Genomic DNA, 11,670 nt, shown 5'->3' on the forward strand with positions numbered 1-11,670 from the left:
ACACTTGCTCAGTGACTTCCCATATTAAACTTATTTAACATATTATTTTAAATATTTTTTCTCCACTCAGCTCTTTTCACTCATGTATTGTATGTTATTAACTTCATCCGCTGGTCTGCTGTCCTTTGATCTTTCCAGTTGAGGCAGATGGTTTCTCTTCCACAGGCCTGGTTCTGATGGAGGTCTCTTCCTGTTAAAAGGAAGCTCTTCATCTCGCCCACAGGGAGATCCCTGATTGTTGGCATTTTCTGTCTAATACTGTAGTCTTTACCTTGCAATATAAAGCACCTTGAAGTGACTGTTGAAGTGATTTCAGTATAGCATATTCATACAGTTCAACTCAAGCAACAAAGAAAAAGAATTTGCTTCTACAAGTTTATTTTGATACAAAGAAGCAGCTGTCCAAACAACAGTACATAAATGTGACAGCTGTTAGGCAGAAATTTTCTTCTGATTACTTCAATGTTGCACACTTGCGTGTTTATTCAGAAAACCCCAAGTTTAAATCCAGCTATCCTTCACTTACTGATGTAATACTGAAGTACTGAATACTTGGGGGAAAGAAAAGAGTGCTCGGCATCTATGCTTGTCTACATCATGTTCCACACACTTTGCATTAATTATGTGTCAGCCTAACACAGTAAGAAGGGAGAAGTGAAGAGCTCTAGTCACAGTTCTGTCACAGCGGTGTAAAACTTTAGAAGAGGCTTTCGACGTCACCCATTTCCACCACTACAGTCTTCAGCTGGGAGTAGTACTCGATGGTCACCTGGCCGTTCTCTCTGCCAAAGCCTGCAGGGATCAGGAGAGAACTGGTTAATTTACTGAGCAAATGCAGCATTTACCCGGACCATGAAAAGCTGACAGCATCTTACCCGACATCTTGTATCCTCCAAACGGCACCTCTACAGGGCTGATGTTGTAATTGTTGATAAAGCAGGTCCCTGCCTCCAGGTTCTCAGCCACGCGATGGGCTCGAGAAATGTCCCTGTAGGAGGAGGAAAAGAACTGACTTTTATACAGAGAGTGCAGTGAATTGGCCGCACTGTGGAGACCTTGAGCCACAGCCAACAGAATGTAATAAACTCATTATCTTAAAAGAGCAAGCCTTCAACAGTTGCACCACACTGCTGACTCGTGACAAACTGACCTGGTGAAGACCCCAGAGGCCAGTCCAAAGGTGGTGTTGTTGGCTCTCTTGATCACTTCTTCCTCCGTGTCAAAAGGCAAAACGGACATGACAGGGCCAAAAATCTCCTCCTTCACACAGGTCATGTCGTCTCTGCAGTTATCTGTGTCGAGAGACTTTGTGTGTTAAAAAACAAAGCTGAGTGTGCGTGTGCTGTACCACCATTAACCAAAGTGTTAGACGTACCAAGTACGCATGGTGACATGAAATATCCCCCTTTCAGTTTGGGGTCACTTGGGACAAAGGGATCTCCTCCACAAAGCACTCTGGCTCCCTAGAAATAAATAAATAATTACAAGAGCTACGTTAAAGAACACCCACAGTAGTACAGATTCTTTGTGCTTAACTGAGAAACCACAAACTATTAAAGCTAATTCACTCCCTCTAATGTAAAGCACCTCTTTCTTGGCCTGACTGACAAATCCCAGCACTTTCTCCAGGTGTGGTTTGCTGATCAGAGCTCCCATCCTGGTGCTCTCGAGCAGGGGGTCACCAACAGGGATGGCCTTGGTCCTTTTGACTACCTCCTCTAGGAACTGTGGCATGATCTCCCGCTGCACAAACACTCTGGTCCCATTGCAGCACACCTGCATATTTCAACACAAAGTTAATACACCAAAACCTCCAAGAGTCTGTCTTGCATCAGGCTGCACAGTACACAAAAGTACAACGGTTACAGACTCACCTCTCCCTGTGTCAGGAAATTTGCCATTAGTGCCCCCTTCACTGCATTCTCCAGTTCGCAGTCTTTGAAGATGATGAGAGGAGATTTCCCTCCAAGCTCCAGAGTCACCTGCTTCACACTCTTTGCAGACATTTCCATGACCTGAAAGTAAAGAGAGCAGCCATGGTCTGTGGGCTTGTACAACAAAGTTCCTTTAGCTTAAAATAAAGCAGCAGATTTTTAAGGCTGGTTAGGGTGACCCTCCTCCACCCTGCAGGAGATCTCATGAGCAGAACAAGGGCTACTGTTGTCACCCACCTCCAGGGCGGTGTACTCGGAGTCTGTCCAATTCATACAACATCCTGAAAGATGAAAAGTGAAGCCAATGCAGACGTGGTGGAACTCTGGTGATCACTTCAGGATGACGACTGATTTAGATTTCTGCAGAAAATCTTTGTAGAGCCTGCGGCATTAATGCTTGTTTGAGGTACATTATGCGTTAACTACAGTGTGTTTGCGTCCTGGTGTTTTATATGCAGTACCAGTTGACTGAAACAAAACACTGGGACTCTTTTATCCTCCTGGGTCCCCACTCCCTCTCTGCAGTCAGTTTTCTCTTTAGGGGCAAAGATATTTGTAACTGACATCGTTTCACTTGTTTGTACATTCTGTCATGTCAGTTCCTATAACTTCAGTTCTCGTTCCAGGTGCTGATGCAATGTTTTTTCTTTCTTATACTGAGATGATGACTGTTATTCTCTCATTGACAAGTTCAAAAATTGTAACTTGAAATGCACATGAGGAATCAACAGTTGTTGAACAGGCCAATCACAATAGCGGTATAGCTAGTAAAGCAATATAGCAAGATAGTACAGCAAGATAACTCCTGACACCAATTGTATGCATGCATGTGGAATCTTATCACAAGTGGACCTCAAGTTTTATTGCACTTTCACAGAAGGTTCATTGTAGACTTGAAGATCTGCAGACATCCTGCTCTTAGGGAAGTGACGGCCAAGCAGAAAACAAGGTCATAATTCTTTCCGTGAGGGAGTGGGTTTAAGGATGGGGCTGATGGTATAGCCCCCCAATGAGATGAGCTGGACTGAAGGTATAGAGATATGATATGCTATGGAATGTTCTTTGTTTAAGAGTGTCTGTGATGGGGTATATAACATGTAAGGGCGGTGGCCACAATTCAGAGATCACCCTAGTGTTTGATTGGAGTGGTTCTCTTCATATTGAAATATGTTATTAAACTCACTTCAAATAATGCTCACCGAGGTGTTTGCAGGTTATTGTTAAAATTTCCATAACACTACATTTCTAGGGAAGTGCAGATCAGGTCGCACTGTAGGATTTTAGAGGGGTTTGTGGTTCCAATATAGTTACGGTGTAGATTTCCCCACAGGAGTATAAATACCCAATAAGTGAGTCCAAAAGGGAGCCACCCTAAATTCCCATGTTTAAATATCCAAGTCCACAGCACTAAATTCAGTTTACAGCCTGGTTGAAAAAAAAAAACATAAATAAATAAAATAAAATAAAATATACAATAATAATAGTTATTATGATGATGATGACGATGATGATGATGATGATGACGACGACGACAACTACTACTACTGACTTCTATGGACAGTTTCAGTTTTAGTAGATTGCTAACTTAACATTCTACCTGCTTATCCAAATATGGCAACTTCTGTCTTCCGTCAAAATAAAAAACATCATAGCAGGAAAAAAAAGAAAAAGAAAAAGAAAAAAGAAAATGCTAATGCTTAATGTGGAGACATCACAGTGCTTACGTGGATCTATCATACTCTATGTTCTAAGCTAAAATATTCTATATTAGTAAACAGATCACATTCCTTTATTGAACATGTTAAAAAAATTACTTTGAAGGTCATCAGTGTATCTGGGCAGCCCAACTACAGTCCATGTGTGGAAAACAATGCTGTACTGGTCTGTGTACCTTTTTGCCTGTAGGAACACTCCCCGTGAAAGAGACTTTAGCGACTTTTGGATGATGGCAGAGCAAGCTGCCGGTCTCTGCTCCACCTTGGACCACACAGAAAAGCCCGTCAGGTACCCCAGCCTCTTTGTAGATCTCAGCCAGGATGACGGCAGTCACCGGAGCCATTGGAGAGGGTTTAAATACCATGGCATTACCTGAAAACCCAACCAAATTTAAATCCTGCAAAGCTATCTTTGTGAATGGTCACATGAAACAAGACAAACAGACAGAAACAAGCTGTACAACAGGTGGATTGATAGGACTAGTGTTCATCAGTGATGTGACAGAGGCTCTGTGGCTCTGCTACATTATTTTTAGCAGGCTCTTCCCATTTTAAACTGCCAATCTTTTGCTTTTGTCTCTCTCACTCTTGTTTTTCTCCACTCTTTTCTTGCCTCTCACATTCGCAGCAAGTTGAAGCTGATGGCAGAACAGACCCTCACCAATTACTGCTCACTGAGGATGTCCTACTGTTTTTTTTGTTGTTGTTTTTTTTAAATATGATATAAACCCGTTCTCTGTTAAGACAACGAGGGACATTTGTTGTTTTGTCTCTGCCCCCTCCCCCCACATCTATGAAAAAGTATGTCTTCTCTAGTCTGTCTTGTTTCAGTCCCCTGCTCTCCTATATGTTGCAATCCTCTGTTGTGCAGATTACTGACAGCAGATGATACACATGCTATTATAAAACTCACCACTAGGGATGGGTATCGAAAACCGGTTCTTGTTGAGAACCGGTTCCCACTGTTTCAATTCCTTGGAATCGTTTGCCATTTTTGCAAACGATTCCCTTATCGATTCCAGTCGCCACGAATGACGTCACCACGTTGCGGAGCGTCATTTACCTGGCAGGAAACACGGCGGCTCAAACGCTCAAAAGTTTCATTATACTTTACGAGAATGGATGACAACAGGGCAACTTGCAATACTTGCAAAGTAGATATTTTATTTAAGGGAGGAAACACTACGAATATGCAAAAGCATCTGCTCACAAAACACGCGATAACCTTAAATGAATGTCATGTTTTTAAATTCCGCTCCGGACTCGTGAATCTGAATCCAGCAGCAGCGGTAACGTTTGCACGTCCTCTCCCGTTAATAATAATTAACTAACAGTGCATATTATGTTAGCGCGATCTGCCTTATTACAAAACCTGCTATTACTGTGCATTTAGGTGACCATGATGAGAGAGACAGACAGAGTCTGGCTCAGATGCTGGCAGTTGTCGCTGCAGTCTACTGGTAGCGTCTCCTTTCAGGCCAGGATAGACGAATGTCACCGAGCAGTGACTAAGTTTGTGGTAAAAGGCTGTCACCCATTTGCCACAGCAGATGCCCCCGATTTTCGGTAAGTGAATGTGTTTAATTGTAGGCAGGGACATTACTGGATATTCTTATGTAATTGCTACAGAATAATTTATGTTATACTTTGTTATTGCTACAGAAAAATATTTATTTTATTATTTTACATTTACAATTTTTTTTCCTGGGGCCCCTGTGACACCCCTCTGAAGAGCCGTATGGCTGGATCTCTTAAGATCTCACTGTTGAATTGATAAGAGAATCGATAAAGAATCGAATCGTCAAACAGAATCAAAAATGGAATCGGAATCGTGAAAATCTTATCAATACCCATCCCTACTCACCACATGCCAGAGCAGGAGCAGACTTCCATGATGCAATCTGGAAAGGGTAGTTCCATGCACCGATTCCCACACACACACCAAGTGGCTCCCGTCTAGTGTAAGCAAATGCTCCTCCAGGGAGCTGGATGTGCTGGCCTGCACCAAAATGATGTTAAAAACAATACCAAACGGAGGTTTTTGCACCTTTTGACAAACGCAGAATCATTGGTGCACCCACCCGCAAGTGTACCAGCCAGGCCGGCATAGTACTCAATGCTCTGCCAGGCAATGTCAATATCCACCAGAGCCTCAATGATGGATTTCCCATTGTTGATCACTTCCAGCTTTGCAATTTTTTCCCTCCTTTCCTATTTTTTTAAACATGCATAAAGGGGGGGAAAAAAGCATGGAACAATTTTAATTGACACTCATCCGTAATTTTGTGGAACAAGATGTCTTGTTTTAAGATTATGCAATGACCGAGAGACAATAGAGACACACAAAAGGTTAAATTGGTTCAAATGTAGGCCAGCAAAGAAGGGAGGGCTGCATTTTAATGAATAACGAATGTATTATTGCAGGCTTCCAACAGTCAACTCCAATTTATATTGCGCAAACACTGAACTAGACAGTTTCCTGGACTGCTGGTGGTTATTACACAACAGCTTGACCGTCTCACCCTGATAATGCGAGCAGCCTCCAACATCACCCGAGCCCTCTCCATGCCTGCCATCTTGCTCCACTTCTGGTAGGCGGCGCAGGCACTCTGTATGGCTTCGTCCACCTCCTCAGCCCCACAGGGCACCATCTGACACAGGACCCGGCCTACAGAGACCAGAAGAACACCAGGTTACAGAGCTCTACACCATGCATTTTTCTTTTTTCCTATTTTTTTTTGTATCAAATCTCTTTTCAATTTCTAATAATTGACCTGAATCAGTAAAAACACCCTCACTAACAGTAGTGATCTTCTTTGTGCAACATTAAAATGTAAAACAGACCCTTGCATTCTTTAATCTAAAGATATTTTGATACCTGCCTGCCATTACTGTGCATATTCAATTTATAAATAACCTGAAAGCATGAAATTCAGTCAAATTTATACTAATATCAAGGAAAAAAATAGCCCTTTGTTTGTCTACTAGTCTGCACATAGTTAAGGCAAAATGTCTATGTTACAATACTTAACAGAAGTCTGAGCAGAATCTGAGCGTTTCAAATATATTTCAGAAGAACTGCAGGCCTTTAAACCACCGTCACTTGTTTTCCCCAGAATACGTGTCCTTAGCAGGAGCATTAAGGCTAAAGCAGATTTTAGAGAGCAGTATATTCACCAGTTGCAGGCTCAAACACGGGCTCAGCGTTTTTCTCCTCCCTGGGTTTCACTCGTTTTCCACCCCAGAAGTTCAGAGGCTCCGTGACAACCACGGTCCCCGTCGAGGCTCCGGGCATCGAGTCGAGGGTTGACTGCGCCATTTCCAGATACAAAGCGCCTACAGGGAATTATGTAGCAAAGTTATAAAACACATGTGCAACTAACTTAGGACAAGTGATCTAAACTGGTCGCTCCCTTTGCTAACGTGAAGCTAGCACGGACATTAAGTTAGCTAAGCTTGCACAAGAAGCTTGCACAAGAAAAGCAGCGTGCGCAGATATTAAATATGATAGTGGACAAGTAAAAGTAGCTGAAGTCTTACCACTTATGCTCCCGCAGAAGGACTGGAAATCACCTCCAGTCCAGCCAGTTTAGCAGCCAGAAGGCCACGCCTCCTTCATGCTACCACCCCGTTCGGCTTCTTCGGTTACACACTCCCGAGTAGAGGTCAAATAAACAACCGTAAAAAATTTATGGGGTGCAAAGATTAGCAGCAGACTCAAAGACATTATAAAAGAGGGTTTTGTGTTAATCAGAGCCCTAAATGGAAATGGAAAAATGAATAACCAGGCAAACGCTTTAATTTACAGGGATTAAACAGCTCTATATAAAAGTACTGTTCAGACTATTTTTAAGTGTTTAAAATACTTTGAGAATTTCATTAATGTATTTATCTACTTGTTAGCAAATTAATGAAAGGAGCAAGAACTGATGTTTGATGTTTTTGCCGTTGCTTTAATTACTGCCCAGATTGTGGCATCTTGCTTGTTTCATACAACCATGAAATGTATCCACAGCATGTGTGGAGTTCACCCATGAAAAACTGAATGCATTGATAATTTAATAAAGTGGACACCTGCTGTGTAATATCCCAGAGTTCACTTTTCGGGACCTCAGATTGTATGCAAAACATGACCGTGGCTTCTGATTGGTGCTTTAAACCTGCACGTTTTCTTAAAGCCAGCAGGTTTAAAGAAGCCAGTTACTGCATATAGAAGTCGATGGAGGGGGGAACCATCATCCTACTCAATGTACAACTTCAGTAAACACTTTTCTTGATGATTTAATGGGCTTCAAATTACTTGACAATAACTAGTAAGATTTTAAATGGGAAGGATAGTTTTTGTGCTACATCCCACAATTTTTTGTTTCAACTTTTAATCACTGACAATTAAAAAAAAGATCCGATCTTAATTTAGTTCAGCAGCATCGGCATACTCTTCTTTGTTTTCCCTTAAAAATATCTTGTTCACTCACTCAAATGAGTTTCACTCAATAGCTTCCCTTTAAATTAGATGGTAGTACAAAGGGACAAAAAAACAACAACAAAAAAAAGACATGCCTGAAATATAATCATAAAACTTTATTAATATGCATGACACAACAGTACACAATGACAATAATACTGAAACTGGATCAGATGTTACTGTGTCAATCGTTAATTTAAAATCTCCAAACACTCCATGAATTTTGCTGAATGCACAGCTGACATTTGTAACCTTTAATAATCAACAGAATGAACTATAATGTTCCTATAATTTCTAACCAAAACAGTTATAATGTTTAATGTTAAATAAACAACAAAATGAATAAGAAATCAAACAAAGTAGTGGTACTGTAGCTGCAACGGGTAAGACTTTTAACCTCAGCAGGAGCAGTTCTGTCTGTGCACTGGTTGGGGCGCTATGACTGCAGGCAGCAGTGCAGGAACATCTGGGCTGCTGATTACGAAAACTTAGCTGCTTGTGGAGGAGGTCCTAAAAAGCCTCCAGCCTGTTTGGTTGCAGCTCTGGAGGGTGCAAGACCGAGCATCTTCTGAATGTTCTACAGGAAAAAACAAAACAAAAGAAAACAGCAGAAACTCAAATACCCAAAACCAGCACAGAATATACATTTGATAACACTTAGTATGCACGATATTAACCCTGATATATTGCTGTATATTATTCTACACATACAGTTTCCTGCTAACACCAGTTGGATGTGTATTCAACAAACAATACAGAATTTATCCTAAGGGTGGCAGTAGAGAACACAGCATGTTACTTAAATTAACTCAACTGCCTTGGTCTCCCTGTGGAAACCAGATAATATCATCTGGAGGTGTTTATGCTGAATCTGAGTAACAGTAAGCTATTTAGTCCTTGTACAGCTGCAGCGGAAGCTCTGTCCATATTGCCAGCAATAAGTCAGACTTGTTCCTGGTGAGTATGTCCACTGATATACGATAAAAGTATAGACGTTACCTGTCTGATGGACATGGTGCAGAGGATATAGAGGAAAATAAAGGAGCAGTCGGTGTAATCCTCGCCCAGCAGGTTGCGGTGTGACAGTCCCTGGATATACGACAGTGGCACAAATGGCAATTTGGCCACAACTCTTCCATCGAAACTGAACATAACATAAAAAGCCAAAAAGGGAACTTGTTTAAAACAATGGACTGGACAAGTTACAAGTTACTTTCTTATATTTTGCCTTATGTTTTTTTTTTTTTTATGAAAAGAGAAAGCTTTTTAACAAAATGTGAAACAGTATTTTACCCTGCAGTAACTTACATGGAGTTGAACATGCCCATGAGAGCTGTGAAGCAGAAACCAATGGCGAACATGGATTTCATCCGTACCTACAAAACAAACACTCAGGATTTAAAACGCATACATTTAACTATAAACACTTTAATTAAAATATATAAGGTTTGACTGGAATGATCAGCGGGCAAAAGTTTGACCCGCCTCTCAACTGATTTACGAACAAAAAATATGCTACAGTTGTTGAAATGAAAACAAAATGGTCATTCTGAACGGGTTGTGTGGGAACTTTTTTCAGATTCAGTTGGCTTTAAATGGAATGACCTCACTAAACTACGATAACTAGACAACCGCAGTGTCAGACATTAAGCCTGGGCTGCATATTAACTGGAAACAAAACATCTCTCACCATAGACAGGTCTCTGTTGTTGTTCTTCAGCTTCTCCTCTTGCCTTTCTGCAACACAATCATACACAAAACACTGTTATCCAGAGAAGGGCTGATCATAAAAGCAGAACACTGGTTTGTTTACAGGGTTCTTACCAATCTTCTTCTTTTGTTGGCGTCCGGCAGATTCAGTTATGGTTTCCTTTTTCTTCTCAACTAGTATCAGAGAGGACAAAATTAATCCTTTAACAATCTGAGAAAAATAGCAAGTTAACAAGACAACACCGCAGTCACTTACGTTTTTTGCTTTGCTTTTCCACTTCAGCCTTTAGCCTCTTGTACTTTTCAGTCCGATACACTAAAACCCAGGTAATCCCTGAAGAGAAAATACGATTGTTTAAATAAAAATAATAATAATAATAATAAAAAAAACATTGAAAACTGCCACTGAAGTTTCCAACAGTTCACACTGATCAATATGTGAAGTTTTTGCACATTTCTGAAACCTTTTCCTGAATCAGAAGAAATCTCTGCAGCCACAGTATCCAATAAGCTTTGCATCCTCTTCTGTCACACCAACCCTCTGCATTCCTCCTTCACTCTATCCATGGATCTCCTCTACGGTCCACGCAGCTCACTGATGATCAGTTCTCTTCTTAGACTAGCTTTACCAACTCTTTCCCATAGATTAATGGCATGTCTCATCAACTCTATCTCTCTGCAGTTATTACAGCTCTCCACATCACGCTTGTTGTTGAAAACTGGTAGCAGTAAACTTCTTCTCTATTCCTCAGGCATCCTCTCACTTTCTAAGATTGTGTTAAACAATGTAGTTAAAAAGTCCACTGCCCTCCCTTCTAAACATCTCCATACTGCCACAGGTATGTCTTCTAGACTACCGATCTTTAAATTCTTTATTCTCTTCATCACTTGCTCTAATAGGCTGACAAAATACAACAAAAAGACTTCTACTTCTACTCTGGAATGTAAATCATACACAAATGTGGTTAAATAATGTCTTACTTCCGTATCTAAACTAAACATTAAAAATTAAATTGTAACAATTTTTTATATCTTTTTCAAATTGTTAATGTAGATAGCGAGGAAGTCAATATTCTCCCCGAGGAAAGCGTCTCAAACGTAAGTTCAGGCTTTTATTGCTAAATTAACCGGAAGACACAAACGTTAAGCTGTATTCAGTCGTTAACAAAGTACAGGTCAACAAAAGCAACAAAATTGCGAATTAATGAATATTAATAACATTGAAGACGTTTCCCTACCATATAAATGGAGTAATGTAAAATTCTGAGCTATAACAGTGTTTTCTGGAGCACGGTAAAACGCCCGCCTCGACCTGTCAGACAGCTATGGCTCACCTTCGGCTAACAACGCTGTACAAATTGAGATGAAGACGATCAAAATGGTGTCTGCGAACATGGTACTCATGGTGTCAAAGTCCCTTTTTCCAGGCCGTAGAGAGGAAAAGTATTTACTTTATATCAGAAGAGAAACCCTGACCACCTTCCGCTGAGCTGAGTTTCAGCTTCATACAGCCCTGTCAGCGTTACTACAGAGGTCAGACCACGAAAAAGCACTTCCGGTTCATCCGACCGAGCCCAACAAAAAACACAAAAAAGAAAGAAAAGAAAAATGCATATACATACACAAACATATGTAACAATGCAGAGAGATTTTTCTTAACCATTTTAAAAAATAGTCGACACTCTTGGACATTCCCATACCACGTGGTCAAAATTGTACTTAAGGGACAGTCTTGGAGTTTTTTTTTTCTATAAAGATGCCCTTCCATGTTGCCAGATTTTTTCATAATTGTCCAAATTTCTTCATACTTACCTAAAATATTAAATGTAACATTCCACCTTCCTCC

General features: G+C 40.7%; 2 protein-coding genes across 3 annotated transcripts; both read right to left on the reverse strand.

Moving 5' to 3' along the window:
- Nucleotides 1-361: 361 nt before the first annotated feature.
- On the reverse strand, nucleotides 362-7,280 carry LOC102779553 (4-trimethylaminobutyraldehyde dehydrogenase). The gene is made up of 12 exons (XM_087836702.1): nucleotides 7,190-7,280; nucleotides 6,827-6,985; nucleotides 6,172-6,317; nucleotides 5,731-5,860; nucleotides 5,514-5,648; nucleotides 3,826-4,022; nucleotides 1,875-2,015; nucleotides 1,588-1,776; nucleotides 1,376-1,463; nucleotides 1,151-1,292; nucleotides 876-988; nucleotides 362-792 (listed from the first exon to the last, which is right to left on the reverse strand). The coding sequence occupies exons 2-12, from the start codon at nucleotides 6,966-6,968 to the stop codon at nucleotides 698-700; spliced, it is 1,518 nt and encodes a 505-aa protein (XP_087692828.1). The 5' UTR covers nucleotides 6,969-6,985; nucleotides 7,190-7,280; the 3' UTR covers nucleotides 362-697.
- A 935-nt stretch (nucleotides 7,281-8,215) lies between these two features.
- Nucleotides 8,216-11,359, reverse strand: tmco1 (transmembrane and coiled-coil domains 1). 2 transcript variants are annotated; one of them, XM_006790502.3, is made up of 7 exons: nucleotides 11,159-11,359; nucleotides 10,081-10,158; nucleotides 9,939-9,998; nucleotides 9,805-9,851; nucleotides 9,423-9,490; nucleotides 9,114-9,258; nucleotides 8,216-8,691 (listed from the first exon to the last, which is right to left on the reverse strand). In XM_006790502.3, exons 1-7 carry the CDS (start codon nucleotides 11,226-11,228, stop codon nucleotides 8,593-8,595), a joined length of 567 nt encoding a protein of 188 aa, XP_006790565.1. In that variant the 5' UTR covers nucleotides 11,229-11,359; the 3' UTR covers nucleotides 8,216-8,592. The 2 variants fall into 2 exon arrangements, with proteins under 2 accessions (XP_006790565.1, XP_006790566.1); XM_006790503.3 differs by lacking the exon at nucleotides 11,159-11,359 and adding an exon at nucleotides 10,289-10,888.
- Nucleotides 11,360-11,670: the final 311 nt, after the last annotated feature.

This window comes from Neolamprologus brichardi, chromosome 23 (genome assembly GCF_056152115.1).
Source record: "Neolamprologus brichardi isolate AB-2024 chromosome 23, ASM5615211v1, whole genome shotgun sequence".
In the NCBI taxonomy this organism is placed as follows: domain Eukaryota; kingdom Metazoa; phylum Chordata; class Actinopteri; order Cichliformes; family Cichlidae; genus Neolamprologus; species Neolamprologus brichardi.

Coding starts and splice junctions, on each gene's coding strand:
- LOC102779553 (XM_087836702.1), bottom strand. CDS start 6,968: ATGGCGCAGTCAACCCTCGACTCGATGCCCGGAGCCTCGACGGGGACC. Junction 5,861..6,171: donor AGGCTGCTCGCATTATCAGG/GTGAGACGGTCA, acceptor TTAAAAAAATAG/GAAAGGAGGGAAAAAATTGC. Junction 793..875: donor TGGAGGATACAAGATGTCGG/GTAAGATGCTGT, acceptor TGATCCCTGCAG/GCTTTGGCAGAGAGAACGGC.
- tmco1 (XM_006790502.3), bottom strand. CDS start 11,228: ATGAGTACCATGTTCGCAGACACCATTTTGATCGTCTTCATCTCAATT. Junction 10,159..11,158: donor TACAGCGTTGTTAGCCGAAG/GTGAGCCATAGC, acceptor TTTTCTCTTCAG/GGATTACCTGGGTTTTAGTG. Junction 8,692..9,113: donor GCACCATGTCCATCAGACAG/GTAACGTCTATA, acceptor TTTTTCCTGTAG/AACATTCAGAAGATGCTCGG.